General features: G+C 45.0%; 1 protein-coding gene across 7 annotated transcripts; it reads right to left on the bottom strand.

Annotated features, from left to right (window-relative positions):
* Positions 1-1995: 1995 nt before the first annotated feature.
* fndc5a (fibronectin type III domain containing 5a) lies at positions 1996-27505 on the bottom strand. 7 transcript variants are annotated; one of them, XM_069723159.1, is made up of 6 exons: positions 26564-27318; positions 11168-11283; positions 9560-9758; positions 4147-4236; positions 3915-4043; positions 1996-3466 (listed from the first exon to the last, which is right to left on the bottom strand). In XM_069723159.1, exons 1-6 carry the CDS (start codon positions 26718-26720, stop codon positions 3093-3095), a joined length of 1065 nt encoding a protein of 354 aa, XP_069579260.1. In that variant the 5' UTR covers positions 26721-27318; the 3' UTR covers positions 1996-3092. The 7 variants fall into 7 exon arrangements, 6 of the variants coding, with proteins under 6 accessions (XP_069579260.1, XP_069579257.1, XP_069579256.1 ...); XM_069723158.1 differs by having other exon boundaries at positions 3317-3466; positions 3910-4043; positions 9566-9758; XM_069723157.1 differs by having other exon boundaries at positions 3317-3466; positions 3910-4043.
* Between the last annotated feature and the right edge of the window lie 166 nt (positions 27506-27671).

The raw sequence follows: 27671 nt of genomic DNA on the forward strand, positions 1-27671 counted from the left end.
GAAGCCGTCAGCAGACACGACTCAGACAGATGTGTTTGGCCAAAAATGAGTTTGAAACTAGTAAATAAGGCTTTCTAATGTAGATTTACTTCTCTAAGTTGAAACCGACTGATGCATTTACTTTGATTTTTTACAACAAAAATATATAAATGTAGATGTAGATTTGAAATTTGGTACCGAATGACAAAGCCTTTTTAGATGTTATCAGAGCAGTTCGGTCAGCGCCATAAAACTGCTGGACTCGTACGTCTGCGTGGGCGCGCCACTCAGACACTTTGCACAGATGCTGAAGCTGCAGACCCATAAAGGAACAGCTCAACATTTTTGGGGGGGAAATCCATTTCATGGTTTCGTTAGCCATTAAGAGTTAAACGAGAAGACTGATGCCGTTCTCAGATACGAGAGTGGTATTGATCCTCTCATCTAACGGCCAAAAAAGAGATGATGTGAATTTCCCCCATCTATAATAGTTAAATTGGCAAAGAACAATGTAAAAAAGTGACGCTCACCATAGACCTACATTTAAATCTGCAAGAAGGAATACAATATTTACAGTGGCAACACAGAGGAGTGTACCGTCATCTACACTACACAGCTTCATATGTTGTGAGAGAGCTACGAACGTTAACCTCCAATGTTGCTGGCTGAAGTATTTTGCAGTAAATAAATAAAAGATGATTTCAGGGAATGCTGTTGAGAAATATATTGCTGGCAAACTTGAGACAGTTGAAAGGAGACGATCCGGGGGGACGATCATCGTTATCCGTTACTGTGTGGATGGATGCCTATCGATTAGAGAGCTCGTGTTTTTGGGGAAAAAATGTATTCGACCATCAGCCGCAGAAGTTTTTGGTGTTTTGACAGTTTCCCAGATTTCACCCAAGCTTGTCCTGGCAGCAGCTGAACACCTAGAAAGTGAGAAGAGCAGCAGCCAGTTCCCTTTACACTTTAAACCTGCTGCTGTCTCCGACATGAATCAATGCTTATTGGAGGAGCACAATCTCCAGCTTCTCTCTTTGGAGTGGAAGTAGAGGGAGGGAGGGAGGGAGGAGGGAGGGAGGGAGGGAGGAGGGAGGGAGGACGAGGGAGGCGGGAGGGAGGGAGGAAGGATGAGGGAGTGATAGATAAAAGCCTGCCGTTGCAGCAGTCATCATTTTAACCACTCTGCTCAACCGTAACCTTCATCGGTCTCTCTTAACTGCACTCAAGACTGCGACCTGTCCTGTTTGTGTACACTCGTGTGTTTAAGTGTTCACAGTAAATGACTCACCAGCGCATCGCAGAACGAGGAGGTGTCGCTACACATCTCCAGCGGCTGAATGGCTCCTCAAACATGACGTCTGAATGGTTATTTAAAATTACCCCCACGGCTTTTCTCTTACTAGAGATTTTCCTCATCAAAAATAGTTTTTTTTCTTTTCTTTTTCTTATTGCTCACAAAAAGCACAATGACATGATATAATAGAAATATAGAGCAGGAGAGGAGTGCTATGAAAAAGCTCTTCGATAACAGGACTTTATCAAAAGGAAATGTCACCTCTCTCCACCGGTATCGGTGCCCTCTCACGGTTAGGAAACAATACATTTTCCACGTCGGGTCCTATTTCATGAAAGGCTCTCTAAACCGACATCACCACACGAGAAAGAAAGAAATATAAAATGTATTTACACGTTAAATATCAGCCATTTCTTCAAGATGTTCCACCTTACATCAGTTTAGACTCCACAGCATCCTTTAACGTTACACACATTTAGATACTATGTGAAAGGTAAATCATATGACATGTGAGCTACAGGGCCTTCAATCTCATTCCATAAATCATATTGTATAATTATTTGTTAAGGCAGTACTACCAAGTTTAAATCAGCCCTCTATTACATCATTTGGTGCCCTGTGTGCCGCATGGCAACAGGTGATCCCTCATCTTTATGTTTAGCCTCTTTAATGTGGAATTTCAACACAAGTGTTCACTTTGATTTGTGGAAAAAGTCTTTGATAGAAGCCCTTCTGTCTTGGTGACATCTATTCAGGATTTCTTCAAGAAGTCTCACGGTTGCAAGTTGGGCCCATTAAAAAAAAAATATATATATATATTTTTTTTATTCCATGCTATCCATTGCAAACCAAAGTTTTTACAACAGCGCTTAAAGACTTGTGGGGATCATCTGAAACGGATTCCCTCATATTGGAAGTGCAGTTCGTTCACGACATGCTGAGAGGTCAGGTTTTGTTCTGAAGAGGCTGCAGAGTTTGGAGTCCATCTTCCACTCGAGGCTGTTATTGCTGACAGAAGCAAGTCCACAGACATCCATAGAGTCCAGCCCCCTTTTTAAAGTCCATTAATGAGATGTATGCGCTCCGTTATGGCAGATCTGCTCCTCTCCACAAAGCTCTGAAAGCCGTCACCCTCCAAGAGAAAGACACAAGGAAATACTAAAGGGTTCATCCTGGACGTGGAATGTAACGTTTCAGAAATATATAAGAAAAGAAGGACAAAAGTCTGGCTTGTTATGAATGTTATATGCCGTTCAAATGTGAGTTAATGAGATTCATCTTTTCCGACGAGTTTCTGGTGATTGAGCTCCGGTTCTGAGCCGAGTGATCCCTCTAAAGCTGCTCCGGCGTCATCACAGCATATTGGAGAAATGGCTCCTAAACTAGCCAGGTGGAGTCTGGATTCCCTGAGGAGGGAAAACGAGCTCGCCAGAATGAAAACACTTCCCACAGGACGGTGGAGAGTTTCTGCCCGAGGAGGGGAGGGAACGGTGGCTTCTAGAAAAAAAAGCCCAAAACAGATACCAGAACAACAAAACTGTACTGGTGGCACCTTGTTAGAGATGGAAGTAAAAGAAAAAAAACTACCAACCTAACGTCAATCAAAAGAAAGTCAAACAAGATGTAATGACAAAAATAAGATGTCGATGATGAGATTGAAGTAGAAGGGACGATCACGATGAGGCGGGTGGATCTCAGAGCGACCGAGAACAGGGAACTTCTCCAGGCTTGTGGTCGGTGGTAAAGCACTGAAAGACGGTGAGAAGAAAGAGGATGAAAAGGTCTCTGTTTATTGGTTCTGGTCCCGGAGGCGGTTCTATCTGCAGTATCTCCACCACCGGAGCCGTCGGGCCTTAATCTCTGCCCCCCCGTGGTCCAGCAGCCACCGGGCTCTCACCACGGTCCCTCCATCGCCGACTCCGCTGTCAGTCCGGCAGCAGCCGGGCCGTGCCGGACCCCCGGAGTCCCGCGGCGTCACGACAGCGCCGGCCCCCGGGCCAGAGGAGAACAGGCTCCGCCCAGGGGCCCAGAGTCCCAGCCTCATCCCGACAGGCAGACGGGCTGAAATGGAGCCCCGCTCGTTAGTGAGAACACAAAGTCCTTTTGGATAAAGAGAAGACGTCCTGGCGGTCACACCTCGATGATGTTGACAGATGGCAACCTGTTGTTGTTGTTGTTGTTCTTGGGGAACTGTGGGAGGAGAGAAGAAAGATGACAGGTATGAGACGGCTGGAGGACTCGCAGGAATCACACAATAAACGTGTTCAATGAGCATGAGGAAGCCTCTGTGCTGGGAGGTTGTTCAGCAGCAGAGTGAGAGCAGTACAGATTTGATTTGGACTTTTGTTCTCGGCACATAAGAGATGGATATGGTATGGGGCTCTGCGCACTGATCAGAACAGAGCTTGTTGGAAGCCGTGACAGGAGCGGCGTCGCCGGTTGATGCTGAATGCTGCGGTCATGCAGGTAAATGTTGGAGCCGTGTGGAGCTCCGGGCCGGCGCTCGGGTGACTCTATGACAGCGTGTGAAGTGTCGGCGGAAAAAGTCTCGAAGCGGCCGGGACCATTCACCTGCCCGGCGCCGCTGAGGGGGAGGCACCCTGGGAGAGGAGGAGGAGGGGGGTGGGTTATACCTTACTGCGCAACAGCCCCCCCGTAGGGTGCTCAGGAGTGCTGCACTCCGAGGAGTTTTTGGCTTTGTCCTTGTTGTTGTTGGGCTCGTTGTCTTTGATGATGTCGTACTGGCGGCAGAAGAGAGCGATCACACCTGAGAGGACCAATCAGAGACAGCACGGTTTCCTGTTTGAGACGAGGGCAGGAACACATGGAGCCCGTCCAAACCCCGACTTATTGATCAGGTTCGTCCTCACCTGCCCACATGATCAGAACCACCACGATGATGATGAGCTCTCCTGCTCTCAGCTGGGTCGACTGGCCCACTTCCTCCATTGTCACTTCGTCTGAAGGAGTAAAGAGTGAACAGTCAGAGATGCTTTAGGAACAAAAACAAAAACGTGATAACTGGAAAACAGTATTTGCTACAGAGATGGACAGGTCAAATCACACTGCTTGCACCAGGCACACAAACAATTTCAGAGTTCAGTAACTTCGAGGAAGGATCATCGTCCTCATTGAGGGGTTTTCTCAGCTGCCGCTCCAGCGTCGGTACGTTCCCTGTATCAGGGCCACGATGGTGACGTAAGAGGACCATGACAGGTCGAACTTGAGCCAATGCAGCACCAGCAAACACCATTGAAAGGATCATCATAAAATGTCCGTTGTGTAAACGACAGCTTTTAATGTTTGCTATAAACATGGAATGGAAGACAAATGGTGTGACAGTGAAGTCCAGACGTTAGTTGTTGTTGTTCGTCACATAGAAATGATATTACAACATCAGCTGTGGCCGACGTACAACATCTAAGTTCCTGTTGGTGCTGCAAGAACAAAAACAGTCAGTAGTTGTCGGGGAGCTCCCCACTCGGTCGATCCAAAGATGTACTCAATGTGAATGAGTCGAGGTCAGTCAAGGACTTTTTCTTTTTAGACTTTCTGTGTTGCCTGCCGAAGAGCACCTTCATCACACGAGTTTGAACTTCTGAGCTCTCCGGACCAGAACATTTGCTTCCCCAGTTTGAACATCGTGGCAGCCTGTTCTGTGTGCGAGTCTTGAGGCAAAGTGAGTTCGAAGCTAATTGACTTTGAACAGCAAATTATAGAACATATCAGCAAAATGTTTGAGACTAATGACTGACACTTAAAAAACAGCTTGGAGGTAAATAGGTCGGCATCAGTGTGTTTTTGCAGAGCAGGTTTTTTTGAAATGAGAACTGCCAGTTCGCTCTGTGTTTAGAGAAAAATCAAATAAAATCATGATTTAACAACTTTTGCCTCAACTATCTCAGCAGGAAAAAAAAAAGGCTGACAGATCAAATGCTGTGATCAGAGTCTGAATAACTTTAAACGTTGTGACATGGCAGACATAAGACACGGATATCAAACAGGAAACAACTTCTGAACTGCATTCTCCTTCTTAATTAAAGGACTATAAGACATGTCCAAAAAAAAAATCGTATTGTTGAGGGGAGGGTTTGCTCAGGGGGAGCTTTTTTAACGTGTTCTCAGCCCTACTGGATATGATATTACATAGAGCCTGACCCCAGCTGATTTTATTGCCCGATATTTGCCTATCACGGATATTTCCGATATTCTTTGAGTGCCTGTTGGAAGTCAAACAGAACATAAAAACGATATTTAAGGCTTCATCTGGACCACCGGGCATCCTTCGTACTAAAGCGTGATGGAGCGATCCAGTAATGAGAAAAATTAATCACAGCAGTCATGAAAACCTCACACCATTCTCCATAAAACTCCATCATCAAGTTTGAAGTGACCGTCAGGAGAACAGCCATCTGCCTGCAGGTTTCTATGGAACAAAGCACCAACACGGTCACTTTTCTTTGCACTGCTGAGGGTTGAGGAAGTCGCGGTCCTGGTCTGAAGTTGGCTGCAGCGTAGAGAGCTCTCCCGTCCTTTTATTGGAAGCAGCGGGTGACATTTGGACGGCCCAGCGTGGCAGGAACCGCACGCTCCAGCAGCTTTCAGCAACGAGCAATTCTGCTGATCGATCGGCCTCTGTTCCTCGTATTAAATAATCAAAGCGCAGAAGCCCCGAGCACCTGACTCTGCTGCCGGCCGGCCTCTCGGGGCTGAACTGGTCAGCTGTGACACATCTGAAGCTCACCGAGCGTGCTCCGAACAACGCAGTCACTTTCTCACTTTATAGTTCAGTTTTCTGAAGTTTTCTTAAATTCAGTGAAATAAAACAGAAACCAGGCTTCATGCATAACGTGCAAACCTGAAGCTCTCAGAGATGTTATTACTGCAATATGACATCAAACTGATGCCGTGTTATGAGATCATAGAAACAACTTTTCACGTTTGTTTAAAGGGGAACTCAGATTGTGTTCATGAAGATCAGTTTAACCAGCGCTACTCGGTACCAACGTGAGCTGTGAGGATCCTACAGGATTTATTCAGAGCTGAGAAAAGAAGCTTGTATACATGTCAACAAAAGTTGTTTTAGGGGATTTTTACATTTCTGCATTTAAAAAAAACATCCTGCCAAAAACCTTGTATGCTTGCTGAGGTGAAAGAGTTGGTGTCCTGATAAAAAACAAATCGGGAAAAACTTCTGAACGGCTGGAATCGACTTGTTCCAGCTGCAGCGCTGCAGATGTGGACGACATATCTTTTTTTGTGTTTTTGTAAATGTGAGATTTATTCAAGTATTTAATGTCCCAGAGTTTTTCTACACAATCTATAAGTTGTTTAGTAGTTAAAGTTAGTTTAAATTGTTGAAATGAAACAGTCGGGACCACAATCTTTTAAAAACTGTGTAACTTTAGTTCACTAAATGTTTCTGTGCATGTGCAGAAACAGACTAACAGTCTGTTCGCCGAGCTGGACTGAAAATATCCTGACGTTGTTCTTATTTCAACACACGCCAGATTGATATGGATTTTGTCGTTTCAGTATCGAAGGGAAAACAACCGATTGTGTTTCCACAACAACATGTTCAATTATTCCTTTAAGGTGTCAGAGATGTGCAGGATTCTTCCTTTGTCTTTCATGTGACTTGGTTTTAAAGGAAACCCCGCGGCTGAGTTTGTCCGTTTGGGATGCAGCTGAGTGTTTCTGTCTGAGTAAATATCTTCCAGTGTTTCACTGCAGCCGTCGTCTGACGCACACCTCAAACTCTGAGGTTTGTTCCATCCTCAGTGGAGAGAAGTTTCTACCTTTATTGGATGTGAAGAGACTGAATGAGCCTCGCTTACTTTTTATTTTGCATATTTGTGTCAGTGACGTCCATCAGCGTGAAAACACGTAGTTTGTTTCTGACAGCAGAATTTAATAGTCAGGATTCGTATTATTTCCGTTTTACTTCCTTCCCCGTCTCTGTCACTCAGTCTCTGTCTCCCCCTCCTCTCTTCCTCTGATTCTTTGTCTCTTCCTCCTGTTTTGTCGACAGGTTGTGCTGCTTTCTTTTTCATCCCTCTCGCTGCCTTTGATCTCCTGAAGCTTAAACTCATTGTGAGAGAGGAAATGAGAAGAAACGCAGAATAATCCGGCATTTCAGGCTCATCCTTTGCTCTTTCCACGGAGATCAGCGTGATACAGCAGTGAAAACCTCTTTTCTTCTCGGCACGTTCGCCTGTCATATCGAGACAAAGGACGAACAGCTGTACTGAGACTCTCTCTGCTTATCTGCAGGCGAAGACAAACTATTCTTTTTTTTTCTTCTGGGCGTCTTTTGTCCATGAGTCAGCTAAACCTCAGTTTACAGTATTTCTGCAGGAGTGTAAGCAAAGCTGTGAAATAGCGAAGAAGTAAAAATGATGAGTGGTTGTTCGTGAGGATCTCGGTGGCGCCCGCCATCAGTAAAAAATGTGTTAGAAAAAAAAAGAATCTTGTTCCAAATTTTTCACAATAAAACTAAAATCTCAGTGTAGAAGCAGTATTTGATCCTGGTGTATCTCAACAGATCGGCGTCTCTGAGCTATCGCTGCTTTGATGGTGGATCCCAGATTCTTACAAAATATGAACAATAATATTTCCTTGTTTCAACACATCTAAACTAATTGAACAGACATTGTTGAGCAGATGAGACGGAGCAGGATGTCTGCTGATAAACTGTTTGAGTACGAGATGGAGGATGAACCACCGACCTGCTCACTGGATGTTTGTTTTGTGATGGTGGGAAACGTGGAAATCGTTTTTGCTTTGCAGCAAATTGGCACTTTGCACGCTGAGTGTGAGTGTTTGTGTTTGTGTTTGTGCGTGTAGAGCCTGCGAATATGTGGATCTTCCATTTTTGGGGAATAGATGATTGCATCGATGCAGAGCTGCTTCCTCTAACAGCCCTCCACATAAAACAAGCAAACAAATATTCAGAAGCATCAACTGCACTCGCCTCAACAACCTCCTTTCAAAAACTGAACCTGTACATTCAGACGGGCCTCTGGACCTCGGAGAAATGCACTTAGTTACTCACTGCTGAGAGTTGCATGAGAGGATTTCTACCTTTCTCATGTCTGTGGGCTAGAAGCTGCCTGCTAACTTAGCTTAGCACGATTATGGGAAGCCCAGCTTTGTCTAAATGCAACAAAATCCACCGACCAGCACATCTTGTATGTGAACAAGCAACTAATTTCACATTTAAACAAACTGCAGACAAACTATAGACTTGTATAGGTTCTGGAAGAGGTTATAAAATGTCTTCAGTTTTCTTTTCTTGACAAGAGTTTGATGTGAATATTTATACTTTCATATGTGTATAGTAAAAATTAAGGCACCACCAGTGGGCCGCTAAATTAGCTTAGCATAAGATTGGAAACCAACAGTTGCAGCATGTTTTTGGAATTAGAAGTTTATAAGAAGCGTATAGGAACCAAAAAGTGGAAAACGAGAAAAGTTAAATAAGTTATATTTTAATGGGTTGAAAAGTGAAGTGTTGAGATGTTGCTGCTGTCATGTGACGTTGACATGAGGAATCATTCAGCATTAAACGGCCTTTAGCATCGATCCTCTGATCACGCTCCCTCATAAACATTGAATTGCTCCTTTCAATAAAACGGTGTTTGTTGTGGCTCTTCTTTCTGTAAATTGATCCTCGCTGCACAAACAACACGCGAGTGCATCCGGTGCTAACTACGCCTCGATGGTGAGCAGAGTCTGTCCACGGCTCTGCGTTGATCGTTCTGATGTTCTTTATGTGTCTCGCCACCACAACATCAGTTCAGACTCCTTCTGGCTCCACAGCAGGTGAAGTGCTGGAGGGCAGCGGCAGGTCACATGGGAGATGAGTGTAAATGAGAGGAAGACGAGATGGAGCGGTGCTTCAGCCAAAAAGCACATCGACCCCACCCCCCTCCCCTTCCCCCTCCCCCTCCCCCGTCTGATAAATGCCTCTCCTCATTTTGGTTTAGTGTGCAGCAGTGCAGGGTGCGTACCGGGTGAGGCCTGCAGAGGCACGTCAATACTCGGTGAAGTGTGCGTCCCCCTCGGCCGTTTTATCCCCGAGCCGTGGTCGGCGGCGGCGAGAGCACTCTGTTGTGAAATTTAATTTCACGCTTTGTATGTCTATTGATTTTTATTGGTCTTTAGACAAAATGAGTCGCTGTATTGTCAAACGGCCGAGTCTTGAAAAAAGGCCAGAAACTGATTTGTGTCTTTTTGGGTGTGGATGTGTTGGACGACGGCGTGTGCGTGTGTTTACTTCACCTTTACCCTTAGAGGCCTGAGTCTCCGCCTCCTTCGGCGTGCGGAAGCGCAGCGATTCGCTCAGCGGGCTCATCCCAGACATGCTGATGGACTGGACATGCACGATGTAGTCTGTCTCCTCCTCCAAGTCCCATAATGCACAGGAGCGCGTGGTGGTGTTGACTTCCTGGATGAATCGCAGCATGCGCACGTCTTTCTTCTGTTGGAGCGGGACATCGGAGACACATGACGTACATGACGTGGACACCGACTCCACCCACAGCATCACACAAATCTGGCTACATCACATTTCAGATCAGTGTGTTTCATGCCGCTGTTGTAGAAGTTAAATTCTGACTGAGACTCGGATGAGAAGCTCGATATCACTCTCGTGTCCGTACTCTAAATATGAAGCTGGACATAAAGTGAACAGACCTCCAGTCAGTCTGTCCGTGAACAGATCAGGTGGGTTTTCTTGCCTTCGGAGAACCTGTGGTGACTTGGACCAACACGAGGTCCCGGTCTGGCTGCAGCTCCGTGTTTAATGGACCATTCATTATGAAATGGTCGAGCTTCAGTTTTTGGCCAGTAGTCTTTGGCTTCTTCAAAAATATCTGTTTTCTAGCAAGCGGTAAAAGAAAAAATCAAAGTTCAAACCAAATGAGACAAAGTACCCTCGGGCTGGAGGAGGTCAATTTAATATATATCGAGAGATTTACTGCATGACAGAAGTTTCCGTGGACAGATCCTTTAAAACGCCCTTTTTATCCATAAGCCTTGTTATGATTTGCAAAGCCCTTTAAAAACTTCTCATGAACCACGTCTGATAAAGGATCATCCCGTTGGATATCTCCTCCGGCCTGTTCTTGAACCTGCAGTTAAACTTGCTCTCCAATGTCCTGATGTCTCAGAGAATTGATGGAAATGCATTTAAATTCATTTTAGTCACTTTAAATTTACCAGATTTTTTTTACTGAATATAGAAAATAAGATCACAATATAATTTTTTTTTTTTTTATCTGTTTTCAGGACTTTGAGGTCTAAGATGAAAGAATAAATAATCTATGGCCTTCATTTGAGTGTATTTAAAACTTTGATCATATTTTGAATCTATTAAGTTTTATACATATCGATTATAGACTAGATAACTCTGCACTCGAGATTTCAACAGCATATTTGCTCAGATTCCTTAAAAAACTCATCTGTCATTTGTTTCTTTAGCCGTCACTTCCTCATCTCTGAGTCTGACCCCGCAGCTGTCGCCGTCACTCAGCCTGCGAACGGCTGTTTGTGTCTGAAGATGGCAGCTCGTCTCACGTAAAGTAAAGCGATTAAAGCATGAGCGGGAAATAAGAGATGTGTGTGTGAGGAGTTTGTACGTTTCACACAGCCGTCACTGTCTGTTAGAGAGCGGACAGGCCGCGAGGCAGCATCCGGTGATGATTCCCATAATGCACAGCGATTTATTTTCAGTAACGGAGCGACGGAATAAAGAGAAGCGGACATGGCAGCGAGCAGCCTGTGATGAAACACAACTAACTTCAATTAGTGTTTGAACAGCCAGCTGCGGATCCTCCCGTTACTTTTACATCCGGTTTGTGTTACGGCTGTGATGTTTGTGTTACTCACCTGCTGTGTGATGGCAAAGCCGATGACGGGGTCTCCCTCGGGGATGTCCCATGATACCACAGCAGAGTTCCCTTTCACCTCTCTGACGGTCACATTGACGGGAGGCGACAAGCTGTCTGCAAGCAGGGACACAAACAAACGCTCCTTTTTTACCTTCTGCAGTACGAAGTGGAGGAGAAGCTCTGCGGCCGCCGGCGCGGCAGGAACACTAATTCAGTGGTGTGAATAAATCGCTCGGCTGAATCCATTATGTAACGTGGGATTAATGAGGGAGAATAGGAACAGGAAAGAGTTCCTCAGAGGCTCAGCAGACACCGCAGGAGGAGGATGGAGGAGGACTAGTTAGTTTCACTACTACTATACAGGTTTGAAATATTTAAGATTGGATTTTACAATTTAAAACGAAGATTTGAATGTTTTTAGCTTCTAACATTTTGGTCCACCACTAAAATATTTAACAAGATAAAAAAAAGATTCATCCTTTTGGTACCAAAACTCTTTTTTTCCCTCTACAGCTCAAAGTTTTCACTTGATGACAGAAATATCAACATCTGCAACACGGATCTGCACGAGGTGGTTTTGAGACATTCATAGTTCCCAGATGATGTTTTCAGAGATTAACGTGCTGCTGAGAGAGGACTGTAATCAGCTGCATCATCAGATCTTTGGTTTATGATCAAACACCTTCAAAACTATTTGCTCAGCTGAACTCTGGTAAAGTTAACATGCTAACACGCTGAAAGGTAAACGATGTACTTGCTGAACGTCAGCGTCGTCGTTTTAAAATGATAACTTTTAAAAAACCAATGACTTCTGAGATCTTAAACGATTAAACGGCAAAGAACTTTGTTAGAAAGCTTCTGCCCTTGGTTTAGTCCTCCCGAAGCCAACGATGTTTCAGAAGAAAAGAAAAGAAAATAGCAGCTCATATTAAAATCTTTCTCCCAAACACTCTCGTTCGACATTTCTAATCTTCCAACCTTTCGGATCTCGTGTTTTCATGAGTTGTGAGTCTGGTTTTTGCTTCCTGCAGGTGTCCACAGCCCGACGCTGCTGTGACTTCTTCAGCCGATTCTCTGTTTGACAGAAGAACGTAATGAAAGTCTGGACGCTGACTACAGAAAAGTCCTCATTAAATTCAGCTGCTCGCTTTTCCTGCACTCGTTCAGTATTTTAAGACACACGAACGATAAAATGACCGAAGCCTGAACAGAAACACAGAAACAGTGGCGGGAGCCTCAACTGCATCTACAGCAAGTGTGTGTGTGTGTGTGTGTGTGTGTGTGTGTGTGTGTGTGTGTGTGTGTGTGTGTGTGTGTGTGTGTGTGTGTGTGTGTGTGTGTGTGTATCTCCATGGATACTTTAGTGGCCTTGGCTACTGTTGAATACTAAGACACACTAATTTATGTATGTGTTGCACTATTCTACACACACACACACACACACACACACACACACACACACACACACACACTGGCTACAGTCCTCCACGTGTGTTTGTGCAGATCAGATGATCGAGACAACAGTAACAGTAACACACTGCGACTGTGGCAAAGAGACTGATTATAATTTCATGGAAACACAATCAGACTCCCGACGTGTGCTTTGTGATTTCATGTGGATGCGTTTAATGCCCGTTGGGGAAATCATCTTCTGTTACAACTATGAACTGTCAGATGTCTGAACTGCTGCCTGAAAAATGTTGAGATGCAGATTTTCTAAAAGAAAGACCAGAAAACGATCAAACAATCGATAGAATTATCCGAAGAGCTTCCAGACAAGTTTAGACATTTTCTTTTTATGTTAATTAAGGACATTCTCAGTTTGAAATTGATATATTTGTATTTTATGTGCATTTATTGATGGAATAATTCAGGAATAATTATTTCTAAATAATCTTTGCTTAATAACAATAATCTGCTTTAGCTGCTTTGTGTATCTTCGCATAAAGACTTGAAACAGGTGGAAACAGCTCCTCTTGCTCTGTTGAAAGCTTTGTGATTTTTTGTACAGATTGAACAAACAGGACATATTGTGTATATTAGTGAGCTCGAGGTGGATCGGTGCCTTCGGACAGAGCCAGACGAGCTGTTTCCCTGTTTCCAGTCTTCATGCTGAGCTAAATAAAGAAATCAAAGTTGTAATGTTTCCTTCACCATGACGAGAGGACGCCGTCCTGCCGGTGCGTTACCTTGGGTCTGTTGGGTTTTGTGGATTGGTTGATATTCGTAATGAGGAGCAGAGAAGACGGACGAGGACAGCTGGTTCCTCTGTGAGGTCATCGTGTCCCTTTAATTGGACATTAATCTAATTCAGCCAATCAAACGCAGTCAAAGAGTTGTCGAGCAGGTTAGTGCTCACAGACCTCCGAGCCGGTAACGACGGTATATAATGTATATATATATATATATATATATATATATGCATCCGTGTTACCATGGTTACCAAACATTTTGATGCGTGTGTTGCACATACAGATCACTTTAAGGGCTTGACACGTCATGCTAAAACACACATCTGCCGTCATGAAATCCTGCGGCTACACTTCACCTTGAAGCGGGTGACCCTGATGACATCACTGTGACATCATCGGAATGACATTCCCAGAATTGACAAAGCTCCTGCAGAGACTCAGAGGGACATTAACAACGGTTGCCATTAGCTGCCTCTCAGCGCTAATTAACTGATCTGGATTACTTCTTTAAAGAGCTGCAACCGGTAGAAACAGAAAAAGGAAAGAAAGAAGAAAATCGAAGCAGAAAGTGGAATAGAAACCGTTTTTATCCTGCAGACGTGATGAGGCCATCAGTCTCTGACTCGTCAGATCTCTGAAGCTCCGTCTGTGAAGCTCTGCCTCTCACACCTCATGTCTTTTAAATCCTATAATTTTGCACAGAGCTTGTTAGCTCTTAATAAAGCCTCTAAATTTGTGATCTCGGTGTGACGACTTCCTCTTTGTACCTGAGAGCAGTCTGCTGCAGAGCCCTTTGAAATCAAACGGCTTTAATATCGAGATCTCTGTGACTTCCTCGTAGTGTGCATTTCTTTTGTTTCTTCTTTATTGTATATAGTGCTGAGTGCCGTTTATGCTTTGTTGCATAAATAAATTATCGCGTTTTAAGTCTTTCCTGGAAAACAGACCTTGATCTCTGAGACTCCTGCATTAAACAGGAGACAAAGGGAAAAAGAACAGATAAAGTATTGCATATATATTACAGGAGATTGAGACAAGGTGAGGTTTTAAAAATATATGTACATGCCCTTGTTATTTCTCCTCAGCTCTCTGCAAAACAAAGTTAAAGCCTCTCTCTGAGTGTCCTCACGTCCCACAGCTTCTGGTCACTTTTCATCTGTCTGTGTGCGTCGCGTCTTCGCTCCGTGACGGCGTGACACACCGAGGGACAAAGACAGGGGACGGTGGCCGTGACCGCGGCCCTTAAATATCCACACAACACGAGAGACAGCTCTAATGAAACACCAGACAGATGTCTTCATAAACTCTCCGTGGCACACAGTCGGCCTCACCCTGAGAGACGGGGGTGACTTTGAGCCAGGACGGATGTCCACGGTGTGTGTGTGTGTGTGTGTGTGTGTGTGTGTGTGTGTGTGTGTGTGTGTGTGTGTGTGTGTGTGTGTGTGTGTGTGTGTGTGTGTGTGTGCACATGCGCGTGCATGCGTGCATGCATGCCTCTTTGCCAGATGATGATCAGAGTGACAGCTAGTTGTCTGTCCCACACTGAGCAGTGTGAAGGGTGTCAGCTCCTTAATGTCCTCCTTCATTAGAGAACTCAGTGGGACGGAGTGTGTGTGTGTGTGTGTGTGTGTGTGTGTGTGTGTGTGTGTGTGTGTGTGTGTGTGTGTGTGTGTGTGTGTGTGTGTGTGTGTACAGTGAAGGAGAATAAGTCAAGTAGCTTTTTCACAACAGAGACTTGTTTGAAGACAGAGAACAGTCTTTGTCCATGAAGTCCATCAATGTTTAATGAACGCTCTGTCTGTCAACCTCAGAGAGACGAGACTGTTCCTCCAGAAGATCCTTCAGGAACGACTCCTTCACAAAACTGCCAAGTGTGCAGACACACGGGCTGCAGATGGAGGAACACTGCAGGTAGCATGACAACATCAAATCTGGAACACACAATTTACTGTGCTGTAAAGAAGAAATCGTTTTTCTGTTGTTTTAGATGTCTAACTGCCATTTTGTAACGCAGATACTTTAGAGGTCAGAGATCTTTATGGGATTTGTTTTTTTTGCCTCGTGTCATTTTCACAGGTTCTTTTCTCTGGGTCCTATGTTCTATGGGTCCTACATTCTCTGGGTCCTACATTCTCTGGGTCCTATGTTCTATGGGTTCTATGTTGTCTGGGTCCTACGTTCTCTGGGTCTTATGTTCTCTGAGTCCTACGTTCTCTGGGCCTTATGTTCTCTGAGTCCTACGTTCTATGGGTCCTATGTTGTCTGGGTCTTATGTTCTCTGAGTCCTACGTTCTATGGGTCCTATGTTGTCTGGGTCTTATGTTCTCTGGGTCCTACGTTATCTGGGTCCTACGTTCTCTGGGTCTTATGTCCTCTGGGTCCTACGTTATCTGGGTGCTATGTTCTCTGGGTCCTACGTTCTCTGGGTCTTACGTTCTCTTGGTCCTACGTTCTCTTGGTCCTACGTCCTCTTGGTCCTATGTTCTCTTGGTTATATGTTCTCTGGGTCCTACGTTCTCTGGGTCTTGTGTTCTCTAGGCCCTATGTTCTCTGGGTTCTATGTTCTCTGGGTCCTACATTCTCTGGGTTTTATGTCCTCTGGGTCTTATGTCCTCTGGGTCCTATGTTCTCTGGGTCTTATGTCCTCTGGGTCCTACGTTATCTGGGTGATACGTTCTCTGGGTCCTACGTTCTCTGGGTCTTACGTTCTCTTGGTCCTATGTTGTCTGGGTTCTATGTTCTCTGGGTCCTACATTCTCTGGGTCCTACGTTCTCTGGGTCTTACGTTCTCTTGGTCCTATGTTGTCTGGGTCTTATGTGTGTGAGGTGTGTGAGAACACACAGCCAGCGTGGACGCTGGCTCCCTTCATTCACAGTTAATGTGTCATGATAGAGCCATCAAGATTTTGTGTTGATCTGATATTTGCCCTTGTATGTGTCAGAGGAGACCTTGGCATGTAGTCTCGTACACACACACACACACACACACACACACACACACACACACACACACACACACACACACACACACACACACACACACACACACACACACACTCTCTCTCTCTCTCTGCTCTCATACACAGAAGTTAGGAGCGTCGCAGCGTGACTCTCTGGAGAAGAGGTGAACGTGAGGCGATCCTCTGTCTCATTTTGAAGCTGAAGCATCTGGTGAATAATTCAGAAGTGTTCTCTAGCTGCATGTGTGCGCTCACACTGAAGTGTTGTGTCATGTTTTATGATTGACAGTCTTAATGCCTTTTTTATTGGACTGCTTCCCAGATGTGTTGTGTCGCCTCGTTTCCATGTTTCCAAACAGGAAGCTCCCCTATGGATCTCTTCTTTTCTCCTTCTCTGTCCCGTCGTTTGTTTCGCTGCCAGTACTTTAGGATCTGCATCCATCACATCTTTGTCAGAGGAAATCCAATTCATCCAATTCTTTCTCTCCTCACTTTTTTGCTTTCGACAGCTATTTTTCTGACTGTAACAGACACGAAGCCTCCTCACACACACACACACACACACACACACACACACACACACACACACACACACACACACACACACACACACACACACACACACCGTCTATCTGTTTTTGTCTCCTTCTCATCTCTGTCTGCCTCCCCGACGCTCCTCGCTGTATTTCTGAGCTGCACCAGGTTGTTTTTTGGCAGCTCCTCCACCGCCTGGTGTGTAACGCTCTCCGCCTCTAGCTGACACTTCAATGGGCATCAAGGTGCAGCGAGGAGATGGTGGGTGAAAAGGGGAGACGCCAGCCGAGCCGTGACTCACTCATGTACTATTCCACTATTGATTAGCCTCATGCTTCTCACACACTTCCCTGCTGATCAGCCGGCTCTCGGTGGAGGAAGATGAGCTGGAATGGTTTCAGCTGAGAATATCAAATATATTTTCGTCTTCCTTTAAACACTCCCTGTTTGTGTCTATATGAGGCTGTGCACGTCGCAGTGTTCTCCGCGGTCCACTCTGAACACAGCAGCGCCGCGCCGTCAAATAATCACACCCGAGGGTTTTTTTTGTCCCTTTGTAGAGAAATTAGTTATTTACTCATAGGAAATGAATTTTCCAACCCCGCCGGCCAGGAGAGCGCCGAGGCAGGGAGTGGAGCGGCTGCAAAATAGCATCTTTTTTTTCCCCTTCTCTTTCCATCAGATGGACACACACACACACACACACACACACACACACACACACACACACATTCACTTCTCTAATTAAATGTCAAAAGGCAGCGTATGAAAATCAATGCAGCATTGTGTACAGAGAGAATGCAAGCCAGCTAACTCACGACGGCAACAGAGTGCCGTGAGGATGATTATTTGACAAACTAATGAAACCTGCTGTCGAATCAGGAGCAGCCTCCTCCTCCAGGCAGGGAAACAGCAGCGACATGGGACGGGGGGCTGATAACGCTGAAGGGGCTCACAGCTTGACTTAAAGTCATGAATATGATATTAGCGCATCATGATGCACTTTGCTCTTTTCTCCGTTTCACTCATAATGTCGCTTCTGTCTGTTTTCTCTCTCTCTGGACTCCTTTGATGCCCGGCGGCTCAGCTGGGAAAGTAACGGCCTCAGTGGCTGCCTGGAGGATTGGTGTCACCGGCAGGTGGAGGGGAAGGACGTGAATAAGACTCTGCTTCTGATTCCTCCATGTTTCACTCCCTCCTTCTGCCACCAGCCTTCTCCCTCCCTCTCTCTCTCTCTCTCTCTCTCTCTCTCTCTCTCTCTCTCTCTCTCTCTCACTATTTCACTATCTCCCTTTTCATGCGTTCATTTTCTTTCTCTTCATCCATCACTCCCTGTATTTCTGTGCATCTCTCTCCAGAGTGTTTTCTCCTGAGACCGGCACATGCTGTGACTGACTGCTGGCCCCGGACTGAGTGTTGAGGCCCCCAGCTGGTGGCACACTGGTTGATCAAACTGACTGACACACACACACACACACACACACACACACACACACACACACACACACACACACACACACACACACACACACACACACACACACACACACACACACGTTAACACACACAGGTGTCCTCTACACATTCACCTTTACTCAACCTTATCTGTGTCACACACAACTTCTGAAACAGGAGAAAGAAAGTTTTGTAAGACGAGACAAACGAGCAGAAGTGTGTGTGTGTGTGTGTGTGTGTGTGTGTGTGTGTGTGTGTGTGTGTGTGTGTGTGTGTGTGTGTGTGTGTGTGTGTGTGTGTGTGTGTGTGTGTGTGTGTGTGTGTGTGTGTGTGTGTGTGTGTGTGCAGGTAAACTCCTTGGGGGCCCACCTGTGCTGAACACTGCTCAAATGGAAAACACACCATCTGGGCCACAACACACTCCACAAGATCCGACGGCCCGGCGCCAAATAAAGACGGTGTGTTTAAGCTGTGCTGGGCTGCTGAGATCTGCAGTGGGAGGAATGAGGAGCCTACGCTCTGCTTTGTGTGCTCAAACCATCGTTTCTCGGAGAAAAATCCAATTGATCAATTTTATTCTTGTGGCTGACGGTGTGCACATATTTGGAAGTGCAGTGCTGAAGCAATTACAGAAAAACAAACTAGAGTACTGTCAGCCATGTAAGCATGACTCCCGTATTATGTATCATCATTACTGACAGTGTGCACAGTGAAGAGTGACATCAGTCCATTAAAGCCTCCAGACAGCACCTGTCAATCCATATAAGACAGAGAGGGTCTGTTCAGGTCATTAATCTGCAATCAATCAACAAACTGTTACACTGTGACAACGTTCATTTTAATTGAGTTCACCTCTGGGTATATTTTATGTTATACTGAAACGGTTCAAATTCCAGTAATTAACAAGCCAAATGTCATAAAATGCTATCATTGAAACAAGAGGAGAACAAAAGTGTCTCAACATTTCAGCCAAACTAATTGCTTCACAGCAGAAACACTTTTATCGCTCGTACACACCAAATCAGCCGACACGTAACCGCCATGAATTCATTCATGTTGTGTAAAATTGTGTAAAATACAATAACACCAGCACCAATGCTAGAACACACAACCTGGCATGAATCAGACTTCCTGTAAGTCCTCTGCTCTCGTTACAGAATCTCAACCCAACTGTCTGTGATGTTTTTCATCTTTAACTTTCCTGGCTGCTACTTTCATCACCTTCATGTAACTCTACGTTAACTTTGCCTTTGAAAGGGAAGTCGTTGATCACATGCAGAAAGTTGTGAGTGCACACCTTTACTTTCAAGCCATTTATTCTGTGTAATTGGCAGCTCAGACGCTCCTCCTCCTCCTCCTCCTCCTCCTCAACCTGCACACACTCAGACGTGATGCTGGACAGACGACTGACAGCAGAGCATGTAATACACACGCCCGTCCACTAGGGGGAAACGTATCAATGTCGTGTGCTTTAGAAAAACAAAACCATGTGGTTACGGCCAGAAAAAAACCTCCTCTGTTTATGTCATGTTCTTCTCACATCCAGACGTTTCCAGGCGTGTCAATGACACGCTTCCCTGTAATGGACCGGCGTGTGTATTACACGCTTTGCCGTGCTACTGAGCTGCAGAGAGCTGCCATTGCTGCATCAGTCTTTTGGCATCATCAGCTCTTTCTCCCACAGGTCCATATGATTGTTCCAATCTGTCCTCCAAAGCCTGATTCACTCCAGTTTTGGCAAAACAACTAAAGAGAGAAGAGAGAGAGAGAGAGAGAGAGAGAGAGAGAGAGAGAGAACCTGATACCTCTTAACAAAACCAAACACGGACAAAGCTTCCCAGTAAAATGACACTGAAAACAATTTGATGAAAAAAGATGAATATCTCCATTATCTCCTTCATGTTTCCTGCTGCTGTTGTTGGGTTTTAATCCGAGTGTCTCCACCAGATCTGAAAGCTTCAGCAGATAAGAACTCTCTCACACAGTCGCTGTAATCATCTGCAGCACCGACGAGCTCTCGAAGAGGAGCTCAGAGAGGCTTTTAGAAACGAAGAAAGAGGTTCAGTTGGCGCCAGAGGAAAGAGCAGCAGCAGCTGTACGTTCATAACAACGCTCGGCTGCGCTGCCGCTCTGAAAGGACCTCGTGAAAACGTCTCATCACACTTCTTTCAATTCAGTCAGGTGAGAATTTAAGTTGACAGAGTGTGAGGCATCAGGAGAGATGATGTGAGCTGGACTGACAGAAACAAAAGCAAAGCTACAGGCAGGATGGACGTCTTTTTCTTTATTTCCCCAATTCTCTGCTCTTGAAATACGCCTGCTCGGTCCAACCAGGCTTAGAAATGCATTAATAAAATATAGCAGTGTGCACGTAGCACAGAAGAAAAACATAAATACTATTGTGCAAAAAATGAGAGTAGTTCTATAAAGTACCTGTGACAAAGCTTTTATTGACATTTGAAGAAATCATTTATTAATATTATAAGTGTGAACATAAATTGTGGAATGTTTTATATCAAAAAGCAAAGACCTGTAATTATATAGCAGAGCATTCACAAGTTAAAAAGCCTGAGATCTCTGGTGTTGTTTTTACTGGACACTCTTGTGGGAAGTTTCCCAACTTGTTTAACAAACCTTGAGATGTACAGACGATTCAAAACGACTGTTTCTTACATCACGTTTTGTTAGAGATTATGAATGTTGTTGTCGACATGAAAACCAGGTCTGGTTTTTAGAGTTGTTCAGCTGAAGTTGTTGCTGCAGCAGTTTGTGAGTTCAGACTCAGCGTGGCTTGAATGTGAGTGTTTATGAATTTTTACGACTTCTTGTTACCTGGAAAGCTGTCGAGCAGCTTACTGAGCCAACTGATGAAATTCATGCTCGATGCAGAACAGAAGTAACAAACAGCTGTGATCACCCGCTGTGCTGATAAGAATAAAGTGTGCATGCAATTCCTGAGATGTGTTTCCACTGCAGCCTCTGGATGGAAGCTAACCGTCCTCGCAGCTTGGGAATGTGTATCGGTTTATTCTTGTAAATAATATGGTCGACATGAAAAATAAACAAAATAAATCTGTGAAAGTCACAGATCAAACTGCTGCTCCTGCACCTTTCCATGCAAATGCAACATAATAAGATCCCTGTCTTAATAATCTGATGCAACATTTATAATAATCACACACAACATTCTGCGTCCCCTGTGACTCTTCCATGTAAACACACACACACACACACACACACACACACACACACACACACACACACACACACACACACACACACACACACACACACACACACACACACACACACACACACACACACACACACACACCTCTCCATCCTGCCTGTTCAGAGGGAGCGGTGATGATTCAGCCCTCCAATCAGGAGGCCACCCCACACACCCAGCAGGTCGAACACATCTGAGTAAAATCAGAGCAGCACAAACTGCTGACGGCACCGTGGAATATGAACGTGAGCCCTGAACATCCTCCCACACCGATGATGGACTCGGTATCTGTTCAGCAACGATCACTCGTCTGATTCGGTGCACGTGACAGAACCAACCATCGGAGCCCTGAGGGTCGGTTTGCTTTCTGAAATGAATAATGCAGCATGATGTGTCTGATGTGTTTATCAAACCGCCCTGAAAGCACAAACAAGTATTTGTAAACGTGTGTTGGAGAATCTACTGTGTGTCTGTTTCTGCGACTGATTGGACGTCTGCTCAAATATTCACAGTTCAAGTCTGTTTCCAGTTTTGATGATAAGTTGGTGTGAGAGAGAGGAAGACGGGGAGCGACTCCACACTCTGGGTCTTTGAACTCTCTACGGATGCGAGATGGCCGAGCACTTCACACATTATGTACTTTACCAACACAGAAATGATCACCTGGCAGGTGTTCCTGCAGTTTTTGGTTTACAGCACAAACAAATAACCTCTGATCTCTGAAAGACTCGTTTTTCTTCACTCATGATTATAAACGTCTCCCAAACAAAGAAACCGACCTGGAGTGTTTCCAGCGCCGGCATCAGTGTTCAATCTGTTGATTGATTCACTGAGCTTCCTTTTTTTTTTTCCTTCTCTGAGCTCTCGACGGTTACGGCGCAGGGAAAATTGCCTGCGAGGGATTTATGGTCTCATTTGGATGAATGTGTTTGAGAGTCGATTTACATTTTAAATGGAAACATTACCTTTCCTTTTCCCCGGATCAACCAGCTGTTTATGAGTCACTGTAAACACAGACACAGTAAAGATGCCACCGTAGTGTAAAGTTTACGGCACCCACTCTGCTGCCGCTCCACCTCTACGCCTCCTCGTCCATTCGGCCTGATTCTCCCGCTGCAGGTGTCTGACTGAGTCTTAAAATACAACCGAGAAAGCAAAAGGTAAAGTTTGTGAATAGGTCGTCTCTTCTCAACATTTATACTCACTGAGGTTCAGAAGTGATTCTTGGCCTTGAGAACAACAGTTGGAGAAAAACATCAGCCTTCGATGTCTTCACTGAGCAGCAGAGGGCGTTTACTCAGTCGTCACAGGATGTTTACATGTTTACATGTTTTCTGAGTGATGCTTACTCGCTGACCGCATCACTGTCGCGCCAATTCATGACATTAAAACACCCTCCTGAGTGATATTGTGATTATGCCACAAGTTATCAACTTAATAAAATACGTAATCAAAATATATTCATATTTTGGGGCAATTTGCTCTTAAAATATTAAAAGTTGTTGTTAGTACCATCTCCGTTTCCATGGCAATACATGTGGTAGGACTAACAACTGGAAAACATCAGTAGACTCTTATGTAATCAATGCAATGTTTACTCCTCCAGGAAGTAGTCCGAGCCTTCGTAACGACCGAGCAACAGAGACGATTTCTAGGCCGTCTAATCCTAAAATACAAAAGTCATAAAAAAATGAATGTAAAAAAAAAATAGATGCAATCATTTCCACAATTCACATGTTTCAATCTAACGAAATATTATGCTGCAATTCAAATTTTGGAGATGGCAGTGCTATTTTCTAATGATCCGCACGGTGGGTGGTCGTGCTGATTTTAGCACATTTCAGTCAGATTTCTTGGCGGGAAATACGAAGTGTATAACAAAATACATTTAAGATATGAAAGGAAACAAAGGAGTGAGAGATTCAACAGTTGTCTCGGCCTGATTCCTGATGTCTTTACACCTAAAATCCAACCAGCACTTCGAGGATCAAAAATGAACTGGAACACACTAATTGGTTTGCTTTTAATCGTGCAAATAAATGCATCGCTTCATCAGAGTAAAACTGGACGAAGTCACGATGCAAACACACAATCAATTTGTGCAAATGTCGCTGGATAGATTTCACATCTATTAGTGGATTCGAGGGCTGGAGAACTTCTCGTCCATGTTTGGATTCAGAAGAGATTTGGAGTTGCTGATGAAGATCATGTGATCAGAAATAACTTCATTCTGCACCGAGCTGACCGACTTTCAAACAAACATCCGAGACTGAAAAAAAACTGCTTCATTTTTTTCAAAAACACATTAAAGCCGGATCACACTTCTGTCTTCGCTCCATCCCAGTTCTGCCTGTTCATATTTCCATGATTTGTTCTTTTAAAAGTCCAAAGTCTCAAAATACTAAGCCCAGTTTCAAGGCCTAAATTGCTGGAGTTCAGTTTTATCTCGATGTTAAGACCCATCGGTTCCTCGCTTGCTTGAGAATCCCTCCACCCACCTCCTCCTCACTAGATTAAAGAAAGTTCACGCTGAAGGCACAGATGAGTGTCTTCCTCTCTCACTTTCTTTGGTGCAGAAGTCGTTCTCTCTCTTTAAGAGTATTTCAGTCCACATGTAGATATGTTGTTAGAAGCAGTCCTTCTTAAAGCTCTTTTTGGGTTCTTAAAATATGAGAAGTTCACTTCATGCTTCTAGAAATAAAATCCCTCGCATGACCTCTTTATTTCTGACTGTTCTTCAGATAATAGCATGTTTATTTTTTTTTTTTTATCAACATTAAGCATTTCAAAACTGATAAATATGCTGAAGGCTCTCATATATTCAGAGTCACAACTTGAACTGCATTCTGTCTCTGCTCTTCGGTCTTGATTGCTGGAATGGCTGACCAACATGAGAGTAAACAAACCACTGATCCTGGTTCACAGCTCGTCTCCACATCCTGTACCAACGCTGTGACGTCTCCTCTCAGCTTTACACAACCCATTCTCTCCGTATCGGTGCTGCAACCGTCGCTGTTTCTACAGTTCCTTCCTCTACACTTACAGCCATGAGCCACTGCTCCTCTGGGACGTATCATCGATGCACTGAAGAATTGTCACATGTTCCTCTGGTGCAACCAGCAGCCCGCTGGTTTCCCTTCATCCCGAGGAGAAGGTCATACTGGCTGCAGGAGATGTGAAACGCGTCACCCAGTTCCATTCGGTTCCATCCAGACTCAGATCTTATTAGCAGGTGACTCTGCTCGTCAGGTTTGGCCGTTTGAAATGTAGCTTCACAGAAGGTCAGGTAGACACAGAGTCATTCACGAGCCACTTTTCTGTCCAGTCGTTCCCCCTCAAATTACTGGACTTATAACCGAGGCAGCATTCAGTTGTTTTCCCACGCTGTGCTCACCACACCGACCTGCTGCTAATCTCCTCCACCTCCACCTGCATTAGCAAAATGTTGTTTTCTTTGTTTGTAATATGTGCTCGTTGCTTGCCCGGGTGGTTTGTGATTGCAGGACCTGTCTGTGTCATGCTTGCTCAGATCGTCCCAGAGCATCACTGAACTCGCTGCCAAACTCAACGCATGTCTCTCTGTAATAAACGTTTGAATCTGACGCAGTGTCTGGACTCAACTAGGGTAGAAAGAAAGAGGAAAGGCCTGATAATATGATACAACAAACATCTTATTCACCAGTTCTGGATGTTTTAAAAGAGAGAAAAACAAGAATAAAAACTCAAACGTGTATAGAACAAAGCAACTAAGGCTGAAGAGTTGATTGTGTGATGATCCATTCATTAGGTGTTAATCTACTGAATTTAAATGTCTGTAAAGGAGTTCAAATATATCCCAAAAGCTGCAGAAAATGATATGTAAATGACCTGTAGAAAATAATCGTATTTCTCATTATAAATACACTGGAGTTCATACAATTAAAATACAGCAATGGAAGAGCCAGTGTTCATTGGAGACATGCCAACAAGGGTGTGTGCTTAAATTCACCTCTTTGTAATATTTGTTTACAGAATCTGCACAGAATCATTATCAGAGAAACACAACCAGACAGAGAGAGTGTGCAATTAAATTGATTCCAGTAAAGTGCATGAGTGTGTGTGTGTGTGTGTGTGTGTGTGTGTGTGTGTGTGTGTGTGTGTGTGTGTGTGTGTGTGTGTGTGTGTGTGTGTGTGTGTGTGTGTGTGTGTGTGTGTAGCAGCACTGATCTGTGGTCAGTGGGAAAGTTGGGGAGTGGCAGGATGCCGTGAGAACCAGAGGTTCTGTTGTGATGTCAGGAGTGAAGTGTGGCGGTCAGTAAGTGTGCTTCGGGCTCTGAGTCATGTTTTCTGGATGCACAGGTACAGTACGTGTTGGAGCAAAAATATCACCTCTCAGTCCAAAATGTTTATATTCTAATTTTTAATGTCATTATTTACAGCTGAGGTTAACACGGAGCTTTGAAATGGTAGATTAAGGTTGACGTGTGCGTGTAGTAGTGTATCGTACCTGCCTGGAATGAGATTCAAAGGTCAGTTTGGCTCACATCACACACACACACACACACACACACACACACACACACACACACACACACACACACACACACACACACACACACACACACACACACACACACACACACACACACACGCCAACAGTGAGATAGTTTAGGTCAGATCCGCCCCACTGATGTCCATCACTCCTCCTGTCTGGTTGTGATTCTGTTGAATCCTCAGACTGAACAAACCCTTCGTTTTTGGTCTCAACACTGAAATGCCTCCAGTATCTTCCGAACCCAGTCAACCTCTGCACAAACACAACAGACTACGTAGCGTCTCACAACAATGCTGGTTACAATCTGAAGCCAACACCGGACTGTACTACAGCTCCATTAACGCCAGCAGTATTTTACCTTCCCACCGATGCAAACACTGCATGCTTCGTTTTATGAGACAATACAAATCTCACTCCGTTCAGCCAGGGCTCCGAGCTGCGCTGAAATCCGTGGGAACATCTCTCTAATTGCACATTAACATAAACTTACCCGCCGAGACTCGAGGGACGCCGAGACAGCCGAGGACGAGCAGGACAATTATCTCCATGTTTCTAACGCTCGGACGACGTGCGGTCCCATTGACTCCGGCCGGGGGGGCTGCGCGAACCGCCGGACCGGGGAGCTGTGTTGTGGTGCTGCTCGGCATTCACGTCAGTTCATGCGTATCGTCTCGACTGGAAAAAGGGACAACGGCGGTCTGTCAGAGGCTTTTTCAGCACCTCGGACAGCGCTCCGGAAACACCCTCAGCAGCGTCGGCTGTCCGCGAGCCGCCGGCGACCAGCGAGCAGCAGCCGGCCACTGAGCAGCATTCCCGGCTGGTGTCGAGCCTTGCGTCGTCGGTGCTCCGACTGAGCTCCGAAGCCCTCCCCGATCTGCTGCCGCTGCTGGTGATGCTGGAGGTGGTGCAGACACAGTGGGACGTGCTGGCTTTGTGTACGAGCGCGTGGACTGTCCCTGCCTGCCACACTGACTCCGGAGGAAAACCTGGCTGTCACATTCATGAAATGAAAGTCTTCAAATGTAAAAAATAAAATAAAATAAAATACTTTGAGGATGTTCTGACCCCCCACTGTTCGCTAATGTTCAGTCGTTATGGCCTCCAACATTTCCCATCCTCTCCATCCCACATATTTCACACTAGAAAAAGGCCTACCATCCAACACCTCTCCGCTCTCAGACTTCTTCCAGCCTCCAGCAGCACGAACAAACAGCGCGGGACGAGCAGAGCTGATCAGCCTGTCACCAGAGAGGAGCGCCTCTCCTCTCCTCTCCTTCCTCTCCCTCATCCTCCCGCTTCACTCACTTGCCCACTCGGTGAGCCAGTAGCTCTCAGAATTATTGCTGCCCACTCATGGATTAAATATGCATACACTTTCCCACGCAAACAGACGAAGTCTCTGCTGAGCTGCTTTCAACCGTTTTTGTTTTCTTTCTTCTTTTCCATTTTAAAAATAAACACGTGCCCCTTGACTTTACCACTGAGTTGACACCCCCTGCTCCTTCCACCACCCTTTTTTGCTGAGATTGTTTCAGAAGCACCCAGAAGCGAGTACAGAAGTGGATAAAGTCCGAAATATACAGTACCTGATGGTGTCC

The sequence above is a fragment of the Brachyistius frenatus genome, unplaced genomic scaffold (genome assembly GCF_029030835.1).
Source record: "Brachyistius frenatus isolate BFR_SWC_R1_liver_20210118 unplaced genomic scaffold, ASM2903083v1 Contig_318, whole genome shotgun sequence".
Classification (NCBI taxonomy): Eukaryota; Metazoa; Chordata; class Actinopteri; family Embiotocidae; genus Brachyistius; species Brachyistius frenatus.